The 13,868-nt window shown below is 37.7% G+C and overlaps 1 protein-coding gene across 1 annotated transcript; it reads right to left on the reverse strand.

Annotated features, from left to right (window-relative positions):
• Nucleotides 1–5,812: 5,812 nt before the first annotated feature.
• SGMS2 (sphingomyelin synthase 2) lies at nt 5,813–13,287 on the reverse strand. The gene is made up of 5 exons (XM_010185275.1): nt 12,833–13,287; nt 11,936–12,053; nt 10,059–10,212; nt 7,099–7,265; nt 5,813–6,289 (listed from the first exon to the last, which is right to left on the reverse strand). Exons 1-5 carry the CDS (start codon nt 13,285–13,287, stop codon nt 6,086–6,088), a joined length of 1,098 nt encoding a protein of 365 aa, XP_010183577.1. The 3' UTR covers nt 5,813–6,085.
• Nucleotides 13,288–13,868: the final 581 nt, after the last annotated feature.

Here is a 13,868-nt window from a genome sequence, read left to right on the forward strand (position 1 = left end):
TGGAGTTTAGCAATATTGTTTAAGGTCCATAAACAATGGACCTTACATCACTGGTAGATGTAAAAGTAAGCAGAGAGATAAATTACTTCTTGATATTCTCAGCACTCCTGCCATCTCCAATTAGAAAAAATACTAATAATTTAAAAAGAAAATAGGCCCACTAATTTTAAATGCAACTCACGTGCTTAAAGTAACAGCAGATTATGTACTCTGTGGAATGAGAATGCAGCTGATGACTGGTTTTACAGTGATCTGCCTTTTCAGCCCCTTTCACTGTCTTCTGGTTTGTAAATGATCTTCACTACACCTTTTAGCCATTGCCACCTTTGGTGCTGTGCTCTCAGTCTGAAAGGAGCTCAAAAGGACAAGCAGAGATGGCTCACAGCCTGCTATGTAAGTACAACCTGGTTTATCGTCCCCAAGAAGCCTCCGTGTGATGCATCCAATATGGCAGATGCCACAGAGACCTCTCTGCACACACCGTGTGGTGCCTGGGTCCCCAGCTGCTCAAGACGCCTTTACTTCAGGCTGGTTTCTGACCACATCATCTTTCAATTAAAAAGAAAAAAAGGCAAAAGTCACCCTTGCTTTCAGCACAGTTAGTTTGTGAAAATTAATCTCAAATAGCACAAAGGAGATTCTTCTCTAATAAGTCTTTGCAGTTCCATAAATGCTAAACCTCCTAAAGACCTTATTATACAGAGGGCAAATCCAAGAGCTGAAATTAGTATTACAGAAGCATAGCTTGAAAGAAGAGTATTTCTGCTAGAAGAAACACACATGTGGAAACTTTAAAACCACTTTAGGCACTGCATTCAATGGATCTGTATTTTTTTTTCCACTGACATTTACCAGAGCCAGTTATGACTAACCACACAGCAAGTAAAGGACAAAAACACTCACCCCTCATGTAGGGGAAGGGCTGAGCCAACCAATACACAATAATTTGAAAGAAAGAGTGAAGACTAAATAAAGTGGTGTAATATAGCATACTTTTTCACCTATAGGATGGTTAAGACTGCCTGTAGCATGCAGACAATATAATTTGAATATTAAAAGTCATGAACTACTACTTCCAGCAAGAGCTGGTTTGCCCTTTCCTCCTATTTGGGTTGCATCTTGAAGTTAAAGGTTAGCCCACAGCAAACAGCCACAGAAAACAAACTTCTCATAGTATTTGCTAAACTCCAAGTCCTTCAAAATTAAAATATTTTTATTGAAAACAAGTCAAATTTTCCTGAGTTTAAGCAGTAAATTTCACCAGGAGAGATGCTCTCCTCAACACCAGTATTTTAGGTACACACTAGAGACTGTGCAGTATTGTTACTTCATCAGGCATTTTAAGCGTTTTGTTAGGAAAAATTATCTACTGAAATAGATGAGCTCAGAACGTGAACTTTTTCCTACAATATTTAAGTTACCTGTACCTAGCCTGAAAGTCTTGTGTGCTACTTCAGGTCAGTGAGATTTAATCAAATGGTTACATCCATGGAAACGTGAATCAACTAGGAAAAGCTTCAGTATGCTTTAAACATTGCAGGACTTCCTTCTTGTTTTAGAAACTATTAGTGACAGCTTGGAGGAACAGCTTAGGAAAGTTTGCTCATCATACTTAAATATTTTAAAGTCTCCAAACATCTCTCCCTGAGTTGGGTTTTATTTTTATATTGTAAGTTATGGATGAGAACCAGCACAGTCCAGAGCACAAAACACATCTGTACTGTAGAATGAAGTGCTTAATAGTGCCTGTTTCCTTGTAGGTCTTTTTTCAGCACTATTACACATAGGCAATTTAATTCTACATTACTTACAAGTAAGGTGTAGTTAGGTATAGCTCAATGCTATGTAGAAAGCAATATATGATCACCATCTACTTCAGTGTTCTCATCTTCCTTCTTTTTTCTTGTAAAAACTTGAATTAAAGCCTTTGTCTTCATTTCTTCATTCTCAGTACAGTCGTGTGTCTTTTGTGTTTGTTTTTTAAACACTGGCAAGCATTATAAAGTAGCATATGAAGGCTAACTTATAAACAAGGTTACTTCAATGGCACACTGATATTTTTCTGATGTGCATTTAAGCAGCAACACTCATTTGAATGTTGTCCGACAGAAGTGTTTATTTTTAAGACCCTTTTTCAGTAGCTGAATTTAAGACATTGATTTCACAATGCCTGGTGCAGAACAGAAATTCTGAAGTGCTTGATTTTACAGTATCACTCTAATTTTGTGTGCCCACAGAAGACTTCCAAGTTTCTCCAAAACATGTCCATTGTAAGAATACCAAGACGACAACAGAGCTTTACAGCTGCTAAGTCTACCAGTTAGGGAAAATGGTTCCAGTTCATCTGACAGATTGGACATGTTTTCAGAATTACCCTTAGAATCTAAGAGATAGGGGGGTTTTAATTAAAAAAAAAAAAACCTGTGGGAAAGTTAATTTAAAGTAAATGAACTGTCTTGCCAGATACTGCAGATGGGAGAAAGCAGAGTTTGAACACAGTCTGACTCAAGATGCAGATAAGTGGATTTGAAATAATCTCTCTCATCTCTTAAAATACTTCCCAGTTCTCTCTCTGTTACTGAGCTTTATTTCTCTCTTAAATGAAGGCAGTGTATCTTAACATATAAATACAGTCTTGATTTCTTTTTCCCCCCCTTTTTTTTTTTTAGGAGGGAAGCAAATCCAGTACACAGCAATGTTCTACACAACTTTTGCTACTACTCCACCTGTAGGTATCTTTCCAAGAAAACAGCAGTGAAGAATAATTAACACTTAGTACCATTTACGTCCACATGGGAGTGCTAAGCACATACCATAAAGATGTCAGTTTACAGTGGTTTCAAGTATATGTTAATTTCTGGCGTTGGGATCAAGCACCTGTAGCATGATCATGTAGCAGCACATTTCTTTAAATGCTCAAGTAGGCTTTTAAATCCAGATTTAAAATGTAGGTTACGCATTTAAGAAAGCTTGTTTCATAAATGCAAAACACCCAGTGGCACCTAAGCCATACTGGTATGTCAGATGTACAAATTTAGTGCCTTTTTTGTGTCTGGGAAGTTCAACATGTAAATGTTCTTCAGTAGAGAGAAGGAGCATCTTATTTATAATCACTGTACAGGTGCAGCTCATGTGATATCTGTAAGGAAGATCATTATTGCAGCTCTAGGAAAAAATAATTACAGTGACATACTGCAAAACATTGGGCATATACAGCCCAAATAAGCCTATAATCAGGTGATCAGTACATTAAGTGAAGTCTCAGGTTCTCCTGCTCTTTTTACCCACTGCAATCCTTTTTTCCTCTTCAGATGAAACCATGTTTTCAGCTTCACAGCATTTATGTACAATGATCACTCAGTTCTTAAAATTAGTAATTTTTATGTACTAGCCTTGGTTTGACTTTGATAAACTACTATAGGAGTAAGGACTAGCATATACCATTACTTACCCCATTTCATCACCTTACATAAAGGCCTAAAAAGTCTTCAAATACATCTATACCATCCACGTTTGTAAAAGCAATTTCAAACTACTGAGATAGAGAAGTGGGGTTTTCTGCTAACTAAACACACACCCCATTTTGCAGGCTTTGAGACAATGGAGAAAATTTAAGCACTTCAGGGAGGGCCAAGTCAGAAAAGGAATCCAGCATTTTGAGCTGGGGCTGCCATTTAAACCTTCCTTTTGTATTACACTAGAATTTTTATCAAATTCAGCAGTAGAATGAAAGCTCACACTGCCCAACAAAAGCATAATCTTTACTTGGTTGTATTTCATCACTTCCATATTTCTTCTTCCCAGAAATGGGAATAAGTGTAAAAAACCCAAACCCAAACACCTCATCCTGCGTGAAGAAATTCTACTTTGCAGATATAGTACAGAAATCCACTGAGATGTGGTGGTGGTTATGCAGACAAGTACCTATCTGACTACCAAAGTATTTACTGTTCAGCCACCAGATGAAACCCACTGCTTGAGCTCCTTACAGCAACGCTTTTCATCATGTTATTTTCATGGCACAGTTACCACTAATGAAACTCATTCACGATTTCTAAAAGATAGTATTACTACAAGTGGCTTAACATGACTGCATTTACGATATCAAAGCTTAGAATTCAGCTTCAAAAATATTATGCTTTATGAAGTAGTATTGATATAACAAGTATCTTGGGAGATTTACAGACAACGAAGAGTTTCATTTCTGTGATACAGAAAAGAAATGTTACCTGCTCAAGGTCTGCCAGCAGCAAGTAAATGAATAACATAGGTATGCCCCCACACACCCCCCCCTTCCAGGGGTATGTTATAATATTCTAGGAAACTTATTTTAAATAACAAAACCAAACAATAGCAGAACTTCTTTCTTAGCTAAGTTTTACCAAGGATGTATTGTAAGGAACATTGTTTATTGTATCACTTTGATAATGCACAAAAATAGTTGAAATGCACATTAATAACATTCTCATTTACAACTTTTAGCAATTGATCCCCTTAATTGGAAAAAAAGTATTTGAATACTCTGTATTGCATTTTATAACTTTAACTCTAACTGGACTTTTAAAAAACAAGTTGTCATTATTTAAAGTGTGTTCACATTTGTCACTCAACATTCTTAAAATAAGCAGCATTTCCTTTACCTTAGTATCACTTCAACACTTAATGCAGTTTTATTGTTGCTATCAGGTTTTACTGAAGATTTGAAAATAAACTGAATTAACTGCAGACATTAATACAGAACATAAATGGTTAAACAAGGTATGCTAATTTTCTACTTTACTTTCCCAACAGTACAAAACAATAAAAACCAACAAGCACCAGGTAGCTGTTGATTTGTGGCTTTGTTACATGTTTGCCATGGTAATTTCCCACATGCTCAGTCAACTTACTTGAATAGCCAATTTAGCTGGACTGAAACTCTGGAAAACGAAATTATTCTGCAAGTGAGTTCTACCACAGCATCACTTAACATGGCATGGTTTTAGGTAATAATTGAAGAAATGCTACTGTTGTAGGTATTCACCTTGGCACTTTTGGGTTTTTTTTAAAGTAAGTCACAGAAATGTGTCTCAACAGGTAAAAAAGAAATTCAATGCGGAACTATGGCTCCCAAGCAAACTTGCTACATAGTTTCAGCAAGAGATAGCTACTAAAATTAAACGTTTCTTTTAAATATAGCCCCATTTTGCGCCTAGCCTTGTATTCCATTCCTCAAGCAGATGAGATCTGCAGGACTTTTGCTGAATTAAGAACGGTATGATCACTCTTGCCAGTAAGTAGTTTTGTTTAATATGTGTTTAAGGCCAAACTGCATTAAAGATTTAGACTTTGAAACTGTGTCCTTTTTAAAAAATAAAATCCTTGAGCTCTGATGTTAGCAGCTATTCCTAATTTGCAAAGTCATCAGGTAGCACAACAGTTTAAATATAAAATTATTAATAAAAATGTAAAAATTTGTATATAGTAGAATATATGGGAGATAATAGTGGTAAGCAGTATTTCAGGGTCATAAGATATTCATACCCACAGAGTGTAAAAAAGTCAAGACTCGCTTCCAGTTGTACCAGTCACACAAAGGCCTTACCTTCATTAGCAAGAATAATGCAACAAACCACCTCCCACAACTGTGGTTTTTATATATATCTATATACCTCAATACTCCGATATTGTGCCTTTACATTTTAGCATGTTTTTGCCCTTATGCACTCCAGAACTCCGAAGATGAGATTTTTGGGTGCTTCTGTGAATAAGTGACAGTTAGTAATGAAAGTGTTAATGTGGTCTTTGGCACCTCTATCTCATTAGTAAAGCAAAGTCCTGCTCCATTTTTTCCTTAATAGAAAAAAAAAAATCCCATCAGTGGTGCATTCTGATAGCACTGAAGAGAAGAAGAAGAGGTCTGTACAGCCCGATGATAGGAAAACATGAAATGGCAATGTGTGGCTACAATTGTCTTTCCAATCAGTTGCACAGAAGCTTGGTCCATTTCTTCAGTTACAGTGCAGTCCTCTTAAGAGCTTTGGTTACAGCATTAATGTTTTGGTAAAAAAGAAAAAAAAAAGAGCAGATGCTTTTCTCCTTTTCCTCAGGTAGATTTTTCATTGTCCTCTCCCGTCTTCTGAACCCGTGAATACTTTTTGCATGAAGATTTGAAGCAGCTGGGAGGCCAAGATATTGGCCAGGAAAAGCTGCAAGGAACAGAGCCTTGCACATTCTTCTCAAAGAAATAAAATATTGGATACCACCATGCTCTAGAGAGAAAATTTGTCTGCGAGGAGACCTTTAATGTCTGTATTGGCAAAGCAGGTAAAGAGCAGAAGGAAACAGACAGTCAGTTTAAAGCATTACAATCAATTACATTAAAACAGCCACAAAAATGCAATGTATTTCCATGCATTTCTGCAAAAATAAGGTGCAGTATTGAGAAAATATATATGTCATAGTCTGAATATATACCACAAACTGAGCATCTTTAACACAAAGGGATGCTTTGTTGCTGTGTAAAATTTAAGGAGAGGAAGCACTTAAGTCTCTTTGAACTCCAGTCCCTTCAGGCACACCACGTTTTCATTGATGACTAACAGCTGAAATCTAGAGTCAAATGGCCTGAGAGCTATGCTCCTACTCGAAAATGTTCCTGAAACAACTGCAGCAGACACCTTCTGAACAGTGTACTTCTAGTGACAGTTCTGTAAACATCACTAGATTTGGTATTGTGTAGGTAATTTAGGTTTGTCAAATTTTGTTAGTAAACTCCTGTTTATTCATAAGCTTAAACAAACAAGGGCTATTCTGTACATACACTACAGCAATAAAACCTTGAAGTGAGAAAAAAAATGTTTTTAAGCCAAAACATCAGGCATTTAAAAAATAACTTCATAACAAAAATGAATTTTTAAGTAACTTAACGGGTACAAATCAAAACAAGAACATCTTAATCCCTTAAGTATTTACTTAAACCACAGTAAAGTACTTGCCTAATTTGTTTAATCCTCAACATGGAATCTCTGTGTTTCAAACTTAAGAACTAATTTTGACCTTTGAGCCGTATTAACAAATGAAGGCTGTACACTGGTTCTAAAAGTATTGAGTACTCACCTTTTCATTAGCCATCGAGTGGTACCACCAGAAGAGCCGTGTGGTGATATAGTAAGCAATGATGACGTCTACAGTATAGTGTTCATGAGCAACAAGGATACAAATTATGCCAGCAGCGCTCATTAGCCAGCAGATTAAGTGATACCACCAGAAATGACGTGGTGAATCTGTGAAACAGGGAGGTGATGGGGAAAGATACACACAAAAAAGCCATATGCATTATTATAGCAATCCACAAAGGGAAGGGGAAAGAAAAAATGGTGATTTAATTAAGGCTACTAAATTTTAAAACATAACTCATTTGTACCACACCGGTGCAAGAACCCTGATTTGACACAGAAAACAAGACTAGAGAATTATGCAAGCTTACTAAGGTTTTCTTACTTTGCAAAATGAACCCAAGTTGAGCTTACAGTTCGAGGCAGACAGCACCATTACCCATTTTCTAGTCAAATTAAGCAAGTTTTCCAGTCAAATAACTTCTAGGGTACAAGGTGCAGGGGAAAATACAGAATTGAGGCAAGAGATACACTTTGATTATTTTACTTGGGTGCTTTGAATCTCTGCGCTTTTTAGTCTATGCTTAAGTAAACTTACACTCAAGTGAAGTGTCTACAATTTATATAAACTGAGCAGAGATCACAGATTAAAGAGAAAAAGACATCCTTATTTTAATTCCCAGGTTTTAACTACTTTGCATGAGACCACTGTTCTGTGAAACAGAATACACCGTACAGGGAAGTACAGTACATGAATTTATACCCTTTCATTAATGATTAGCAAATGGGAGTGAAGCTATTCTTCAAAATGCATTTAAGCCACTTCAGTGAAGATTTCCCCTGCCCTCCTTTCCTCATTGAAAAATGCCCCGTGTGTCACAATGCGCATTCATAACTTCTGACAGGCTCACAGGCTTCATTTCACTCGCACTGGGAGGTTTTGGCACCCCTTGCCTTGCAGGGCAATGGTCAGCCTTTGCTTTACACAATACCAGCACAAAAGCTGGTGATCTCAACAGGCCTACCCATTAGTAGTTTGAGAGGCCTGTGCAAAAGAGTCACTGTAGGAGGACTTAAGTTTTGGTGTAAGTGTCAAAACAGTAAGTTCTGTCAGCTCTCCTCAAAACATCGCAGACAAATCTGTATCTACTGATGAAAAAAAAAATATTTATAGAAAAAGATAAAGAGCCAAGTCATCTCAAGAAGTTGATGAAAACAGTCTCAAACAAGACAGACGTACCAAGGTTAAAAATGTAAATAACTATTCTGGGCAAAAAAGTTGGAGTGCGGGGGAATAAATGAAGCAGCAGCAAAGTATGAAAGGAAGAGCAGAGCAAAAAAAAAAAATCCACTGAGCCAGAAATAATAAACCCCTCAATGCATATTGTACTGAAGGTGTGTCGTACCAAAAGAGCCGAAAAGAATACCATAAGCAACCCCTAATTTAGAGCAATTACAGGGCTTAAGCCCTTGCTCAGATAACATTTCGCTAATTATAGGGGAGGCAGAAGAAGGAAAGCTATGCATTTCTCGTTTATAGAGCATAACTCCACTGAAATTTATGCCTAACGATTAGACAGCAGCTAAAGGGCTTATTATAAGAATTTGTACAATACAATTCCTCCAACCTCTTATATTAAAAGTACATGAGCTATACTAGCCCCAGAAATATTGGGTTATCCATATCTTCCATGGTACTAAAGAGTATGTGACCAGAATCAAGCTGCAATAACATACACAAACAAGGGAAACAACAAATCTATTATTAAAGCTACTTTCCTAATATCACTCTGGTAATTTTGATGAGTTAAACATGCCATTCCACAGTAAGCTTCCCTTTGCAAGAAGGACCTAGGCCTGAGGACCAGCAGACTGTAATCAGCATCTTAAATTATTGTTTGATAGCCAATGTCTCTCATCTGCAGATTTGAAGTTTGTCATATTAAACAGGCAGTTTTACATTGTGGTTTTTGTTTAAGGCAGAGTGTAGCACTACACCACTTTCTTCTTTCAATATTTTAATAAAAATGAAAGCATTTACCTGATGCTCTCTAGTCTTATTTTTGTTTCAGTGAGAATTACACATTCCCACGAGCCAAGCTGGCACGTGCACAGTTTGGGACACAACAGCAGGAGAGAAGGGTCCAATTCCAAACACGTGAACTGGAAAGGGAGCTCCCCACTATGCATTCATGAGTGGCCAAGTCCCCAGGGTAGAAGCGTTGTGTACCATGTATTAGATTTAAGTTGGAGCTCAGTTCTCCAAAGCTTCAATCAATGCTGTGTGTGCAGCACAGACAAATTCCACCCACCTCCCATATCTCGTAGCAATGTAAAGCAAAGGGGGAAACCATAACCCCAACTACATCTTCTGTGTGCTTGCCAAATTCTTTGCAACTTCAAAAGGCATAGTGGAAGACTCTAGCAGAAGACATCCAAGGAGCATGAATCAACTTTCCACCGTTCAGAGTAATTTATGTACTGCACACTTAAAAGAAATTACGTTGCTTCTGGATGTAGTACAAGTGTGCAATTGCCCTGTGCTCTAGCCACAAAGATCCCTTAAAATCCAAGGTATGTCAGCCAAACCACACAGAGCTAATTTGCATAGTTAACTATAGTATGTTTTACTCAAAATCTGAGTAATCTGTCAGTAAATAGTGAAATGTTATCTTGCTTCAATCAAACAGTAAACTTTATATATAAAGATGGAAATGACATGCCTAGCCAGTTAAGCCCTTACACACAGCCCTTAAGCTCACACAACTTCTACTACACCCATGTTCCATTTTTGCTCGGCAGTCAAAGGAACGCTTTGTATTTCAAACCCATGCACATGCAGTCTGTGCACAGCTGACCAGTAACTTTTGGAGGGCAAGAGTTTTACTTGCACTGTCACCATGTGTTTTCCCAGTGCAACAGATACTAACAAGAGAGATGCATTGAAATACCATCACTTACACTCTTTGATGAACAGGTAGATCAGCGTTAATACCACAGTGTGACCACTGAAGAGGAAGTCTCCGCACAGGATGTGTGATCCAGTTATGGACAGACCACCACCAGAAATCAGTCGCAGGATCCTCTGAACCTTTGCCTGAGAATCTCCGTTCAACTGGAACACCAGAAAAAGTACCGAAAAGAAGAAGTTTAAAATACACCGTGAGTGATTTTAGTAAACTTCTTGCCCAAACATATGTGGAGACACAGAGAAAAGGACACAAGTTATCTTCATTTTCTTTGGCTTGCTTTCACATATTCTTAAACAAATAAGCATGTATATCAAAGTTGACAGGTCTACAGATCAGCTTGATACCACTAGCATTCTGTTTATGCTTTCCCAGGCTATTTTAAAAGATGCATTGTATGAGAATGAGATGTAGTATATACTGGAAAGGTAAACATCAAAAAAGTGTAAGGTCAGGTATCCCATGACAGCCATTGACAGAATTAGAGCTAAGCTACAGGACAAAACCCTCAAACTCACTTAATTTTAGATTGGGTTACAAACTCTCTCAGGACTTACTCAGATTTAGAGGTTTTATTTTTTTTTTAAACATGCATTAGGATCAGCTTTAGATTTCTCATAGATACTGGCACTCAGTTTCACCCAGCTGTTTAAAGATTAACTCTGGGGGAAAAAAAAAAAAAACCACAACAAACAAGATAAAGGGATAACCAAGTTTTCCATAACCAGAAAAATATTCACATGGGACAAAAAAAAATCCTGACAAGCTATCAAGTTTTGCAGAACTGAGTAATTAATTCTGCTTTAATAGCAAAGTGCACTTTCAGAGACACTTGAGTTTTCCTTTGCTCACCCCTTCCCATTCCTCAGTGCACAGTCTACTACACAGTCATTCCCCAAGCTACTAGAACAGTACAGTTACCACAGTGGTATGTAAATACCGCTTTTTCAAACAGATACTAATTCATAAGAAAAGTAGTTCATCCACCACGTTCCCAAGTTGTCCCAATGTGAAAAGATGAGACTGAGCAGACACGATGCTGTACCTCACGACTGACGAGATCTTACACAAGTGACAAATTTATCCCCCAAGCAAACAGGCAGTATTTTTAGGTTTCAAAAATGCTTATCTTCATAGTTTACAACCAAACTATTTCTTACTCAAGTGCACTGCTCTTTCAGCGCAGCAAACACAAGACGATTTTTTCTAAGGCAACTATTAGTAACCTAAAGTGGCAGTAACCGAATTCCTTTGTGTCGCCACCTAACTGCACTGCCACAAAGTTTTCTAAGCATTCTTGTAGAAATATTAGCATGTGCATGTTTCTGTATGTATCAGCTATTTTAAATAGCTTAACTTGTTTTAGTCACATCTATATAAGTTCTGCAGGTTGGAAGCAGGGAGAAGCACTTGACTTCAGGGACTGCAACAGTTCTTGACAAAACAGCATGAGAAACAGAATGAAGTATCTGGTAACAGTCTGTTTTCTTAAAAGGATACTGCAACATAAGCTTGTGTAGGAGCCTATAAGTTACAATATGGACCTTAGGTATCCTACTATGTAAGAAAAAAATACTGCTGCAGTATTAGAGTGAGTAGCTTGAGCCTCAGAAGCAACTTTACTAACTTGGTAGAAGCACTATTTCAACAGAGGTACTCCCCTTTAAGGCATCTTAACTGCAGCAACAGCTTGAGGCTCTTTCTGTATCTCACAACTTTTGGTTTATTGCTATCTGGGTTTCTGCAGACATTAAATTTCACAAATTACTTTCAGTTAACAAGACCTGGAACATTATCTTCTTACTTGCTCTAATGATCCATAAGAACTCAGGCAGACTAAGGCAAGAATTAGGGAGGAAAGGCTCTTACCTTTGGCGCACACTGAAAATGCATTCCAGGCACAGGTAAGGTGGTAACGTACATAGTAATGCAGCGGTACAGGTACAGAGTTCCTATTATAAAAAAGAACCTGCGTCCCACTATTGATCTGAAAGGAAGGGAAGGGAGGGAAAAAGTCTGAGTACGCAGTTCACATGCAGGATACACGTACAGTGGTTATTATCTAGCTTTATTATATAGCTAAATCCTTACAATTAAAGAGCAGCTCCACCCCCTGCTCTTCACACACAAATCAAAAGCTAGAAAGTCCTCCCTCAGGCTTTAGCCTTGCTCAGAATAGTACATAACTACCACAGAGCTCCCACCAAAGCTATCAAACCAATTTAACATGGCCTCAGACTAACTCAGGTGTGCACTCAGGCATAGTTTTCCTCGACTCAGTCAGTTTTCCTCGACTCAGTCACCTTCTCAGTTCAGTTCCGTATTATAACCACATACTTAAGTATGCATAGTTCAAGCAAATGCAGATAAAGGAAAAAGCTTCTAGTCTAGCTGTAGAAGACACTGCGTTTCTCCTCAAATTTGGATGAGTTTTTTTGTATCATCATGATTTCCTCTGTGTTTAAACATCGTCATGTCAGTAAACACACTTTGAAAAGTGCAATCCCAGAATAAATTTGACTAGCACAACATAGGTGTCAGAAATTGAGATTTAAACATTATTGAATAATCAGGAAAACCCTGTGTTTCCATATCCAGCATTGACACTGGAAGCTTTTATAAAGAAGTCATCCCTTCGCATTTTCCTGCAAGCCCTATTATACGATACTGCTACAGATGCTACCATAAGATTTCGCCTACTCAAAGTGAATGAAGCAAACCAACATTCTGAAAACATATAGCAGAGAAAAAAATACAGCTACTTACTTGTATCTAAGAAACAACCACTGGAATATCCATAACCCAACTAGTATCATTCCATTTATTTCTGATACAGAAAAAGCCCATTTCACACGATCAATGTAATCAAAAAATTTATCAGGCAAGGGAGGGCTTAGCTCCTTTGGAGGTACTCTCTCATGGACCACAGTGATCATGACAGTTGTTAGAATCAAGTTGAAGAGAGCATAGACAAAGGCAATGCCCGTTTTCCACCATTCCAGAGGAAATTTGTTCCTGGACTCGGCAGGCATCGCAATCTGGATGTAATCAGGATATTTCTTCGCTGTTTTTCGCAAGCCATTAGACAAGCTCTTTGGTTTGCTAGTGCCATTTTTGTTCTCTTCGCTGACTGAGAGAGTAGGTCGTGAGTAACCATTTGCAGTATCGTTGGTTTGACCCTCCATGTGCTCTTCAAGCTTTGCTGTCTCAATGGTATTCATTCCCACGCTATGCGGGCAGACCAGGTTTATCAGTGACCGATTTCTGGGCTCTCTGAAGTCTGTTCTTCCTCAAAGTCCAATGTTCCTGTTCCTAGACTGTTTTTGATTGCTGAAAAACTCTAAAAGGTGTCCATTGTGCTTTCAATAATCAGATAATGTAAAGCAAGTCGTGAATAGAAATCCTTCTTTCCTCTAGAGCTGTAACATCTGAAAAAAACAAAAATACAAACCCAAAAAGATACTGAGAACCTTCAGAACTAGTAGTGTAACACTGAACAAATACATTCAAAATAGTTACTCTAGGTTCCATCCAAATCTACTTACATGTACAGTAGGAAAGGCAAACTAGAGGCAGGTGGTTACTATGAAGAACTGCTGAGTAACTTAATAAATTTCTGATCAGTTTAAGAACTAGCACTGATTTAGCAGGTTTTTTGGGTTCTGTTTGTTTTTAAAGGACATGACCCACAGACTTTAATGATCACGACAGCACGTGCTTTATCAGTTGTCATAATTAAGACCAATCCATGTTTGCAGCAATACTGAATTTTATTGCTTAAGAGAATTCCATACAAAATATC

Source organism: Mesitornis unicolor, unplaced genomic scaffold, assembly GCF_000695765.1.
Source record: "Mesitornis unicolor isolate BGI_N332 unplaced genomic scaffold, ASM69576v1 scaffold40745, whole genome shotgun sequence".
Taxonomy (NCBI): Eukaryota; Metazoa; Chordata; class Aves; order Mesitornithiformes; family Mesitornithidae; genus Mesitornis; species Mesitornis unicolor.